Source organism: Oncorhynchus mykiss, chromosome 23 (assembly GCF_013265735.2).
Source record: "Oncorhynchus mykiss isolate Arlee chromosome 23, USDA_OmykA_1.1, whole genome shotgun sequence".
NCBI classification, from domain to species: Eukaryota; Metazoa; Chordata; class Actinopteri; order Salmoniformes; family Salmonidae; genus Oncorhynchus; species Oncorhynchus mykiss.
In genome coordinates, this window is record NC_048587.1 from 19,376,181 (window position 1) to 19,388,364 (window position 12,184).

General features: G+C 42.9%; 1 protein-coding gene across 32 annotated transcripts in view; it reads right to left on the minus strand.

Moving 5' to 3' along the window:
- Positions 1-9,285, minus strand: part of LOC110502408 (collagen alpha-1(XIII) chain) — a 124,396-nt gene extending 115,111 nt beyond the window's left edge. For all 32 annotated transcript variants that reach the window (XM_036959734.1, XM_036959721.1, XM_036959727.1 and 29 more), the window contains exons 1-2: positions 8,521-9,285; positions 2,433-2,502 (exon numbers count right to left, since the gene is read on the minus strand). In XM_036959734.1, the coding sequence (XP_036815629.1) occupies positions 2,433-2,502; positions 8,521-8,817 (367 nt within the window). In that variant the 5' untranslated portion in view covers positions 8,818-9,285. The remainder of the gene's footprint in view (positions 1-2,432; positions 2,503-8,520) is intronic.
- Between the last annotated feature and the right edge of the window lie 2,899 nt (positions 9,286-12,184).

Sequence of the window (12,184 nt, forward strand, 5' to 3'; positions counted from 1 at the left end):
CAAACGTGGTGCAAATTAAGGAATCTTTTGCCTAAGCTAAATAAAAAATAAATTATACTATGAAACAAAGATAAATTATATAAAGAATTATAGTAAAAAGCTTTGTAGCACCATAAATTCAATTTTGGGGGAAAAAAGACAACTCGACTCCATCATTCATTGAATCAGACTGCTCATTTATCACAAAACCCACTGATATTGCCAACTTCTTTCATTACTTTTTCATTGGCAAGATAAACAAACTTAGAGATGACATGCCAGCAACAAACGCTGACACCACACATCCAAGTTTTTCTGACGAAATTATGAAAGACAAGAATTGCACTTCTGAATTCCGTAAAGTCAGTGTGGAAGAGGTGAAAAAATTATTGCTGTCTATCAACAATGACAAGGCACCGGGGTCTGACAATGTGAATGGAAAATTACTGAGGATAATAGCAGACGATACTGCCACATCTTCAATTTAAGCCTACTAGAAAGTGTGTGCCCTTAGGCCTGGAGGTAAGCTAAAGTCATTCCGCTACCCAAGAATAGTAAAGCCCCCTTTACTGGCTCAAATACCCGACAAATCAGCCTGTTATCAACCCTTAGTAAACTTCTGGAAAAAAATGTGTTTAACCAGATACAATGCTATTTCACAGTAAACAAATTGACAACAGACTTTCAGCATGCTTATAGGGAAGGACACTCAACAAGCATGGCACTTACACAAATGACTGATTATTGGCTGAGAGAAATTGATGATAAAATGATTGTGGGGGCTATCTTGTTAGACTTCAGTGAAGCTTTAGACATTATCGATCATATTCTTCTGCTGGAAAAACTTATGTGTTATGGCTTTACACCCCCTGCTATAATGTGGATCAAGAGTTACTTGTCTAATGGAACACACAGGGTGTTCTTTAATGGAAGCCTCTCAAACATAATCCAGGTAGAAGCAGGAATTCCCCAGGGTAGCTGTTTAGGCCCCTTGCTTTTTTCAATCTTTACTAACAACATGCCACTGGCTTTGAGTAAGGCCAGTGTGTCTTTGTATGCGGATGACTCAACACTATACAAGTCAGCTACTACAGCAACTGAAATGACTGCAACACTTAACAAAGAGCTGCAGTTAGTTTCGGAATGGGTAGCAAGGACTAAGTTAGTCCTAAATATTTCCAAAACTAAAAGCATTGTATTTGGGATAAATCATTCATTAAACGCTAAACCTCAACTACATCTCGTAATGAATAATGTGAAAATTGAGCATGTCATGGTCAAAACTTATTGATACAACAGTAGCTAAGATGGGGAGAAGTCTGTCCATAATAAAGCACTGCTCTGCCTTCTTAACAACGCTATCAACAAGGCAGGTCCTACAGGCCCGGGTTTTGTTGCACCTGGACTACTGTTCAGTAGTGTGGTCAGGTGCCACAAAGAGGGACTTGGGACCATTGCAGTTGGCTCAGAACAGGGCAGCACAGCTGGCCCTTAAAAGTACACAGAGAGTTAACATTAATGACATGCATGTCAATCTCTCATGGCTCAAAGGGGAAGAGAGATTGACTTTCTCATTACTTGTTTTTGTAAGAGGTGTTGATAAGCTGAAGGTACCGAGCTGTCTGTTTAAAATACTAGCACACAGCTTGGACACCCATGCCTACCCCACAAGACATGCCACCAGAGGTCTCTTCACAGTCCCCAAGTCCAGAACAGACTATGGGAGGTGCAATGTACTACATAGAGCCATGACTACATGGAACTCTATTCCACATCAGGTAATTGATGCAAGCAGTAGAATCAGATTCCAAAAATAATCAGGTAAAAATACACCTTATGGAACAGCGGGACTGTGAAGTAACACAAACATAGGCACAGACACATGCATACACACACATGATAACATACGCAATATACACACACGTACATATGGATTTTGCATTGTAGATATGTGGTAGTGGAGTATGGGCCTGAGGGCACACACTTAGTGTGTTGTGAATTCTGTAAGGAATGTATTGTAATGTTTTTAAAATTGTATAACTGCCTTCATTTTGCCAGACTCCAGAAAGAGAGGCAGCAGCTAATGGGAATCCATAATAAATACAAATACATTTTCATAAGAAGTTGACAAGAAAGCAGAAAAAAATGGGCACCCTGGCTTCCTTTATGTCTCAGGTAGCTAATGCCTTGAGGAGAGGATCTCACTATCAGTACTCAACCGTCTACTCTACACTCCTCCCACGCTTACGTACTCAGGGTAGTGACCCATTTAAACAGGGCAAACTGAGCTCACCCAGAGGGGTGAAACCAAAGCAGGATTTGAGCAGCACAGATTAGTCACGGTGGATAAAACCCTTGATTAAAACCTGAGCACAGCTGCAGGGGTGTGCTAGAATCAGTCAAAAGTGATGGTGTGGGGTAAGAGGTGAGAAGTGGGTGGCACAGAGGCTTACCTGGTGGACAGACACAGCTATGGGGCGCTTCTCTGGTCTCTCGTGTTTTGGGAAGTCGAGCCGCCAATTTCTGCACGTGGGTAAAAAACGGAAGATAATATTAGTCTGTGGATGGTGAGGAATTCAGAGTATAGTTTGTTTTTCAACCCTGAACCAAGACAGAATTTCCAGTACTGTCCCACTGCATAACAGTCAAGACAATTCATAGTACTTACTATCAGAGGCATGTCAGTGTGCTGTTTAAAGGCCTCCAACAGGTGCTGGAGTTGACATGTTATAGTTATGAGTGTTCAGTAATTCTAAACATCGGGTACAATAAAGGAACTGTGTACGTTAGCTCAATGTTCCTATCTGGTCTCTAACCAAGATACTGCACTACAGACTCGGGAATGGAGCAAACTGGTCATGGAAAAGTGAGTCCATTCTTCGTATCAACTTTTAATTCAACAACTTAAAATGAATGTATATGTTATAGCCCCTGCAAACAATAATGAGTCGTTAGAACGAAATGGTCGCCTAAAGTCGTCAGGACATTGTGTCATGGTCCCCTGGAAGTTTGTCTAGTTCCCGGTTTGTTCCCGGGGACGTCACCTGGTAGTCGCAAAGAAACGCTCTCCCCTCAAAAAAAAAAAGTGTTTTACACAGGGTGGCTACTTTGAAGAATCTCAAAAATAAAACATTTGTTTAACACTTTTTTGGTTACTACATGATTCCATGTGTTATCCCCTAGTTTTGCTGTCTTCACTATAATTCTACAATGTAGAAATGGTAAAAATAAAGAAAAAACCTTGAATGAGTAGGTGTGTCCAAACATTTGACTGGTACTGTACATGATTACATTGTGTATGTTTGTTTAAACAGTATTTCTCATTTGACATGTTCTCACCTGGGATTTGAACTCACAACCTCTTTGTTGACAGCATTACAAACTTCCTGCTACGCCACCATATCTGTATCAATGACTGATTTCACCTGTAGGCTTATTCCTACACTTTGCTGTTCAAAGTAAATCTCAGCTCTGTTAAAAATACACAGAAGAAAAACTATTTTATTTTTCATAGTAATTCAGGAGTAACATTAAAACAGAATAATATGCTCTACCAATATTAGACAAGTATACTGAAAATCCAAACTCAAATGACTGAAATGAGTAAATTAACTCAATAAGGGAATAGTCAGATTAACTGAAAACTTAAATAGCAGGGCAGATGGCACTATTTTGCTAAGTGCAGTGGATGCATCATAGGTAATGAACGTGTAGGAGACTTCTGACATTCTACAGACTTTGTGGTGCAGCAGAAATATCCTTGTAACCCAAATCCAGAGTTTTTAAATTAAAATCCCAGGTGGGGTCATATTGAAAAGTCAGTGCTAACTTATCATGTCAAATGTAATCATACTGTCATTGATTAAAGACTTTTACACCATTTTAGCTGAACAGCGTACCACTTACCTTAAAACCCCCATTACATTTTATTACTTTATTTTTACTTGGGACACCTGGGACTATCACGTGACAAAAGCCTCCTGAGGACCATGACACAACGGGGACCATGACACTACGTCCCAAGAACGTTCTAAAAACGTGCAGCAGATGTGGCCGCTTCGAGCCGACTGCCTTCGCGTGTTTCTGTCCAGAACCTCCAACACTTTCTATTAATTTACTGCAAGTTGAAATCTTCTCAGGAAAATGTAAGCTGCAGAGGCCTAAATTATTTCCCACGATTCAAATTCTGATTTTGAGGAAATATCTCATACATTTGTTGGATAATGTTTGTGGTTCATGTTTTTGTACTCATATTTCCTGCTCTGTATCTCTGTACTGCTCTGAAAAATCACAGTAGCTGTGCAGTAAAAACGCAGTTTAAACCACTCCTGTAGAAATAGAAAATGTCTTCCTGTAAAGACCGACACCGGAGATGAGAAGCAGGTACGGGGAGTCAACATTTAATCAGGAACAGACAGGTAACAGAACAGGAATAGCATCAGCACACGGGTAAACAAAGACAAACGACAATTAATGCTGATGCAGGGAACAGAGCGGGGAACCAGACATGTATAGGGAAGGTAATGACAGAGGTGATTGAGTCTAGGTGAGTCCAATAATCGCTGATGCGCGTGACAGGGGGAAGGCAGGTGTGTGTTTATGATGGTGGCAGGAGTGCGCAATGCTGGGGAGCCTGGCACCCTCGAGTGACAGGGGGGAAGAGTGGGAGCAGATGTGACACTTCCACTGATTGAAACACTCTTCTCTTCAGTTTCAGCACAAAGGCGGGGTGCCTAGCACTGCCTACTCATAAAACCCAGAGGCTGACCTTTCAACAATACACCTCATGTGTCAAATCCAATGTAGCAAAATCAAAAGTCTTGAGAGACATTCATTCTTTGAAAATTCTCTGACTTCCCCTGAACACATCATTATGTCACCTTAAAACTGGCCTGTTTAACATCAACAATTAACCACAAAGTGGTCTCCGCAGGCTTGACAGAGGCCTAGTGCACATTTCTCCCTGTTCAAGCTAGTGTGTGTTTCAGTCCAGATTCTGGGGTTCCACTTGCCCCGGTTTCTTCGCTCTGGTCCCTGCTGGTCTGTCATCCCACTAAATGTGGTTTTCTGGGCAGCCAGACCATCGCTGAGCACACAGCCACCCGCCATCTCTTGGCATGTTACCTAATGCTGTCGTTCAAGAGAGCAGAAAGCACCAGTGGACTAGTGGGGATAAATGCTACATCTGCTAATAAATCAGGGAAATTAAAACAACACATGCTAGAAGTGCCAGAGATGCCTTTGTGCTCTGTCAGAGTAGAGTTATCTGGTAGAGTCAAAGCCAGGCACGGTAGGGCTGAGGCCAAGACCAGAGCTCAACCTCTCACAGTGATTTAGCAGTGAGAGGTTCAGTTCTCAGGAAGGATCAGGGCTGAGAGTCTGTAGAACACAAGTGGATAAGAATGAGATCTCCAACTTTTTGCATGATGGAACCACCTTACAGTTCTCCTCTTGTACTGTATCTCAATATTTTGGAAACCAAGTCATTTCAAAACAACCACAGCCTCAGAAGATGTGTAGATCCTGTTATTTTATTGTTGCTCTTTAATTATTTGTTATTTTTCCATTTTCTTATTTTAAAAAAAAAGTATTTATTTATTGTTTACTTCAGTTTATTTAGTAAACACTTTCTTAACACTTTTTTTCTTCTTAACTGCATTATTGGTTAAGGGCTTGTAATTAAGCATTTCACTGTAAGGTCTACTACACCTGTTGTATTCGGCGCATGTGACGAATACAATTTGATTTGATTTGCAGATGTGTATTGATTTAGGGCCCCTCGGGAAGCAAAGAAGGCAAGGGTCAAGTTCCTTTACAGCTGATACAACAATCAATGCCAGCGGGTATTTGGTGTGTCCGTTGGGGCCGAAGGGGGGGATCAGAATTTACAGAGGGCAAACAAGAGTGTGGAGGTGAATCTCTCAATGACACATGGAAATAACACGTCGATTGTTGATGAGAACAAAGGGATAAATAATGTATTTTATGTCCGGGTGTTAAATGATTCAAGACCATGTGATTGATGATACCCATGTGTTAGTGGCACGTCTGTTAGAGAAATCAGCGAGAGTCAGGTGGGGTATAGGTTTCACAGCAGAATTTTGGAGAATACGCCCCAAAGGCCCTCAGTCCAGTAACAGAGATGTAGCCACAGGACAGGACAAGGGGACAGCGCTCACTATAGGGCCTCCGTAGCAGGGCCCCTGGGCAGCAAAGTGAGAGGGTCTTAGTATTAATCTGACTTTGGGACTGTAAAATGTTTTGTCATCCTTTTAAAATAGAATGTTAAAACCAGATCAAAAACTCTGGCATCGGGTTACCATTAAAGTGGGGAGGCAGAGAGGCGGAGAATGTACCCCCCTCTTTACCCTCCCTTTCTCTGTCCCCTAAACCAAAAAGGAGCGAGAGCCTCAGCTGCCATGTATGGACTATAACTGAGTTCGACTCCTCACCATCCATCCATCCACATCATGATACCTGTTATCACTCTCATGTCAGTCTGCTAGTAAAGACACCACTATATTCATTCCTAGACTAAAGAAATTACATGTCTGTGATGGTACAAGTTGGGTTAATATTGATCGTTTGAAGTCCTTTCGTTACATATGTTCCTCCTCCCAGCAGACTTCTCTATTCAGTGAGATTTAAAGTGTCTGTGGTTGTCAACCGGACAATTGGTGTGTTTTCAGCAGCTTTTCGTGTCACATGTGACTGCTGAGATTCAAGGGCATCAGCAATCTGTACTGTATTTTTTTCTTGCCGTTATCCAGGTGGGAGAATACTTTACCAATTTTTGTAGTTGGTGTACAGGTACTGTGCTTTTTCAGAGGAATAGAGAGATGGAGAGCAGAAAATATATATTCAGTCAACAAAGTTTAGAGTACAACAACATGAACCACAAACATTATCCAACAAACGTATGAGATATTTCCTCAAAATCAGAATGTGAACAGTGGGAAACAACTTGGGCCTCTGCAGCTTACATTTTTCCAGAGAGGATTCCAACTTGCAGTAAATTAATAGAAAGTGTTGGAGGTTCTGGACAGAAACACGCAAAGGCAGTCGGCTAGAAGCGGCCACATCTGCTGTTGCGTCATATTAATAATGGCCACATATATTTAAAAATAAATCTAAACAAAGGGGTGAATCACAATACCTCCAGCAAGACTGGAGTAAGCTTGTTTCTAGGACCCCACTAGCTCCATGCTCAATAGCAGATATTCAACAACTGCAATAAGGACAAGGAAGGAATCAAACGTATAAGATTCCTAGCTATTTGAGACATGCATAATGTCAAGTCTGCTAATATCCTGATAATAACAGGTCAAGAAACAACACAGATTGCATTCTTGAAATCGGAGATGAACAAAAGACAAGCCTGTGTACATTTTGTATAAGAACACATTCATGTGCATCCTAAAAAAAATAGTGTGGCGACCATGATTGCAGTGAAAAGGGAGTCTTCTGACGTACCACTTTGAGATGCACTGCTGTCCCTACAATAAGTGCATTTACAATGATGTCCCGAGTAAAAGTGGAGGGCTGGCGGGGTTATGCAACAAAGGCAGCCTAAAGTAAACAGGGGGGGAATATGGGCTCTGCGGGATTTCAATCACAGAGAAGAGATTGTTGGTATAACTGTGGAAGTGGCCAGCACAAGGGCGCGTTGAAAAGCATATTTTAAAACAACAGATTTGATCCCAGGGTCATTCACAGTTCTGTTATCTAAACCATGACGATGCCACAAAGACGGACGAAAATTATCCTGCCATTCGGTTTACATTTAGGGATAAAAATAGACTTTGAACTAAAGCCAGCGTACTATGGACGTGACGCGCACAGCCCATACATGTTTTTATCCATGGAATCTACAAATAAAATAAAATCTAAGTTTTTTGGTCGCGTACACAGATTTGCAGATGTTATCGCAGGTGCAGCGAAATGCTTGTGTTTCTAGCTCAAACAGTGCAATAAGCAACACCAAACAATATATACAATCCAAAAAGTTAAAATAAATATATTAAGGTGAGAGTGCTTGTGTGCATGTGATGAAATAAAATATAAAATATATATATTGCACTCCATTCTTAATTGAAACGTAGGCTATTATAAACAAACGTATTTTAACTTTGGATATTATATTCTAGTGCATGTTAACACGAGCAGCTGGTCTAATACCAATCGGAACTGTCGCTGCTTCAACCACTTGTGGAATGAGTGAGAGACATCGATATGCGGGGTAGGCTACACATCCTATCCATGCCCTTTAAAATAAGACATGTAAACCAAATAGATATTATACATTTTTTAAGTAGCCTAGTCAATATTTTCATTAGCGTAGCCAACGAAATGATTAAATAGGCTATACATTTGAAATAGCTTATGTTTCCCCACAGGTGTGTATTTTTTTAAAAGAAATTCCCATAACCTATTATCATTTGAACAACACAGTAAGCCTACTTGCAATGTATCACTTGAACAAAAAGTAATAATATGGATAAATCCGTGTTTCATATGGAATAATTTGTCCATAACCCTTACCTCTTCCAGAATCTGATCTATTCGTCCAAAAACAACGGGTTCCACCTGCTCGAGTGTGATCCACGAGGAGAGCTGCGTATCTCTCTGTTTTTCCAGGTTTAGTATCCTGGACTTCAGCTCCGATGTACTCAGGTAAACGAGAACGCAAAATCCAAGAGACAATAAAGATAATGCGATGCAGACAGTTATACCGGACAAATCTTTCCAATTCGTCCAAAAGTGCTTTTTGCAACGGTGGTCACTGCAAGTCATCCGCACTCTTTTATCAACAACTCCCCACTTTTGATCTTCTTCCATTTTTGTTGTAAGTGTCTATTCGATTTTTATCCACTACGAAATTCCAATATTCATCGGGAGAAAGATGAAAAGCGAATCGTAAGGTATAGAAATCCTTACGACCTAACTTTTGACAAGGGGGGAGGGGGGGGGGGGGGGGTTGCCTCGGGCAAGTTGCAACTAACTGTCTTCTTCTCCAACCACCTTACTATCTTCAGGTGAGTGTCTATATCAAAGTCATGTGAGGCATTCTGTAGATTTGGATAAATCAACAAGTAATTTCCTATTTGAAAGGGAGCTCTATTCAGTTCCCGTGTGGTTCAGCTTTGCCATTTGATGAGCTCTTCAAAGCGGTCCTGCAGTGTCCTAGACGACAGGCTCTAGACTACTATCTCTGCGAGATCACCAGAGAGCACTCGCTGAACAGCTGAAACCCTACCCACTCACTCACTTACTCGCTTCTGTGCTGAAGTGGTTACCATGGGCCTTCTGCTCCACTGTAGAGTTGCCTACATGCTCCTCCTATTAGGCTAAATCGCGGGGCGGGATTCACGTCGGTGTTGCTGCCCCCTTTGATCCAGGACCAGCGGAGGATATTTTTAGGTGAGCACAGTTGAGATGAGAAAGGGAACATGGTAACCCCTTGCTAACCGAAGTGAAAATGACTCAAGTAAAAGTTAAAGTCACCCAGTAAAATACTGCTTGACTAAAAGTCTAAAAGTATTTGGTTTTAAATACACTTAAGTATCAAAAGTAAATGGAATTGCTAAAATATACTTAAGTATCAAAAGTAAAAGTATAAATCGTTTCAAATTCCTTATATTAAGCAAACCAGATATCACCATTTTCTTGTTATTTTTATTGACAGATAGCCATGGGCACGCTCCAACACTCAGACATAATTTACAAACAAAGCATTTGTGTTTAGTGAGTCCGCCAGATCAGAGGCAGTAGGGACGACCAGGGACGTTCTCTTCATAAGTGTGAATTGAACCATATTCCTGTCAAAATGTAACGAGTACTTTTGAGTGTCAGGGAAAATCTATGGAGTAAAAAGTACATTATTTTCTTTAGGAATGAAAAAATAAAGTAAATATACCCAAAAAACGACTTAAGTAGTACATTAAAGTATTGTTACTTAAGTACTTTACACCACTGATGACTAGTCAGTTTCTTATTGTCATGTATTGTCATGTTGTGTCTCTGTCCTTTCCTTTCACCCTGTCTCCCTCTGCTGGTCGTATTAGGTTACCTTTTCTCCCCCGCTTTCCCCCAGCTGTTCCTTGTCTCCTCCTGACTACCTCGTCACCCCGTTTCCCACCTGTTCCCTTTTTCCCTCTGATTAGTCCCCTATATCTCTCTCTGTTTTTGTTCCTGTCCTTGTCGGATTCTTGTTTGTTGTGTTTCATGCCTGAGCCAGACTATCGTCATGTTTGCTGTAACCTTGTCCTGTCCTGTCGGAATCTGCCGGTCTATCTGAGCCTACCTATGTTTGGTTATTAAAGAAGCTCTGTTTAAGTTAGTTCGCTTTTGGGTCCTCATTCACTCACCGTAACAGAAGAATCCGACCAAGAATGGACCCAGCGACTTCGGATCCTCTCCACTCAGCCGTCGAGATCCAGGGAGCGATGCTAGGCAGACACGAGCAGGAATTGTCTGCTGCTCGACATGCCGTTGAGACCCTGGCCACCCAAGTCTCCAACCTCACAGAACAGGTTCACCATCTCCGCCTCGATCCACCGGCCACTTCCAGGGCTTTCGAATCTCCGGAGCCCAGAATCAATAACCCGCCGTGTTACTCTGGGGAGCCCACTGAATGCCGCTCGTTCCTCACCCAGTGTGATATTGTGTTTTCTCTCCAGCCCAACACTTACGCCAGGAGCACTGCTCGTGTCGCCTACGTCATATCTCTCCTTACTGGACGGGCTCGTGAGTGGGGCACGGCAATCTGGGAGGCAAGGGCTGAGTGTACTAACCAGTATCAGGACTTTAAGGAGGAGATGATACGGGTTTTTGATCGATCTGTTTTTGGGGAGGAGGCTTCCAGGGCCCTGTCTTCCCTATGTCAAGGCAATCGATCCATAACAGACTACTCTATTGAGTTTCGCACTCTTGCTGCCTCCAGTGGCTGGAACGAGCCGGCTTTGCTCGCTCGTCTTCTGGAGGGTCTCCGCGCAGAGGTAAAGGATGAGATTCTCTCCCGGGAGGTCCCTTCCAGCGTGGATTCCTTGATTGAACTCGCTATTCGCATTGAGCGACGGGTTGATCTTCGTCACCGAGCTCGTGGAAAGGAGCTCGCGTTCTCCGTTGCCCCCCTCTCCGCATCACTACCATCTTCCTCTGCCGGCTCGGGAGCTGAGCCTATGCAGCTGGGAGGTATCCGCATCTCGACTAAGGAGAGGGAACGGAGAATCACCAACCGCCTCTGTCTCTATTGCGGTTCTGCTGGTCATTTTGTCACTTCATGTCCAGTAAAAGCCAGAGCTCATCAGTAAGCGGAGGGCTACTGGTGAGCGCTACTACTCCTGTCTCTCCTTCAAGATCCTGCACTACCTTGTCGGTCCATCTACGCTGGACCGGTTCGTCAGCTTCCTGCAGTGCCTTAATAGACTCTGGGGCGGAGGGCTGTTTTATGGACGAGACCTGGGCTCGGGAACATGACATTCCTCTCAGACAGTTAAGGGAGTCCACGGCCTTGTTCGCCCTGGATGGTAGTCCTCTCCCCAGGATTCAGCGTGAGACGCTACCTTTAACCCTCACTGTTTCTGGTAATCATAGCGAAACCATTTCTTTTTTGATTTTTCGTTCACCTTTTACACCTGTTGTTTTGGGCCATCCCTGGCTAGTTTGTCATAATCCTTCCATTAATTGGTCTAGTAATTCTATCCTCTCCTGGAACGTCTCTTGTCATGTGAAATGTTTAATGTCTGCTATCCCTCCTGTTTCCTCTGTCTCTTCTTCACAGGAGGAGCCTGGTGATTTGACAGGGGTGCCGGAGGAATATCACGATCTGCGCACGGTGTTCAGTCGGTCCAGGGCCACCTCTCTTCCTCCACACCGGTCGTATGATTGTAGTATTGATCTCCTTCCGGGAACCACTCCCCCCCGGGGTAGACTATACTCTCTGTCGGCTCCCGAACGTAAGGCTCTCGAGGATTATTTGTCTGTAGCTCTTGACGCCGGTACCATAGTCCCCTCCTCCTCTCCCGCCGGAGCGGGGTTTTTTTTTGTCAAGAAGAAGGACGGGTCTCTGCGCCCCTGCATAGATTATCGAGGGCTGAATGACATAACAGTTAAGAATCGTTATCCGCTTCCTCTTATGTCTTCAGCCTTCGAGATCCTGCAGGGAGCCAGGTTTTTCACTAAGTTGGACCTTCGTAACGCTTAC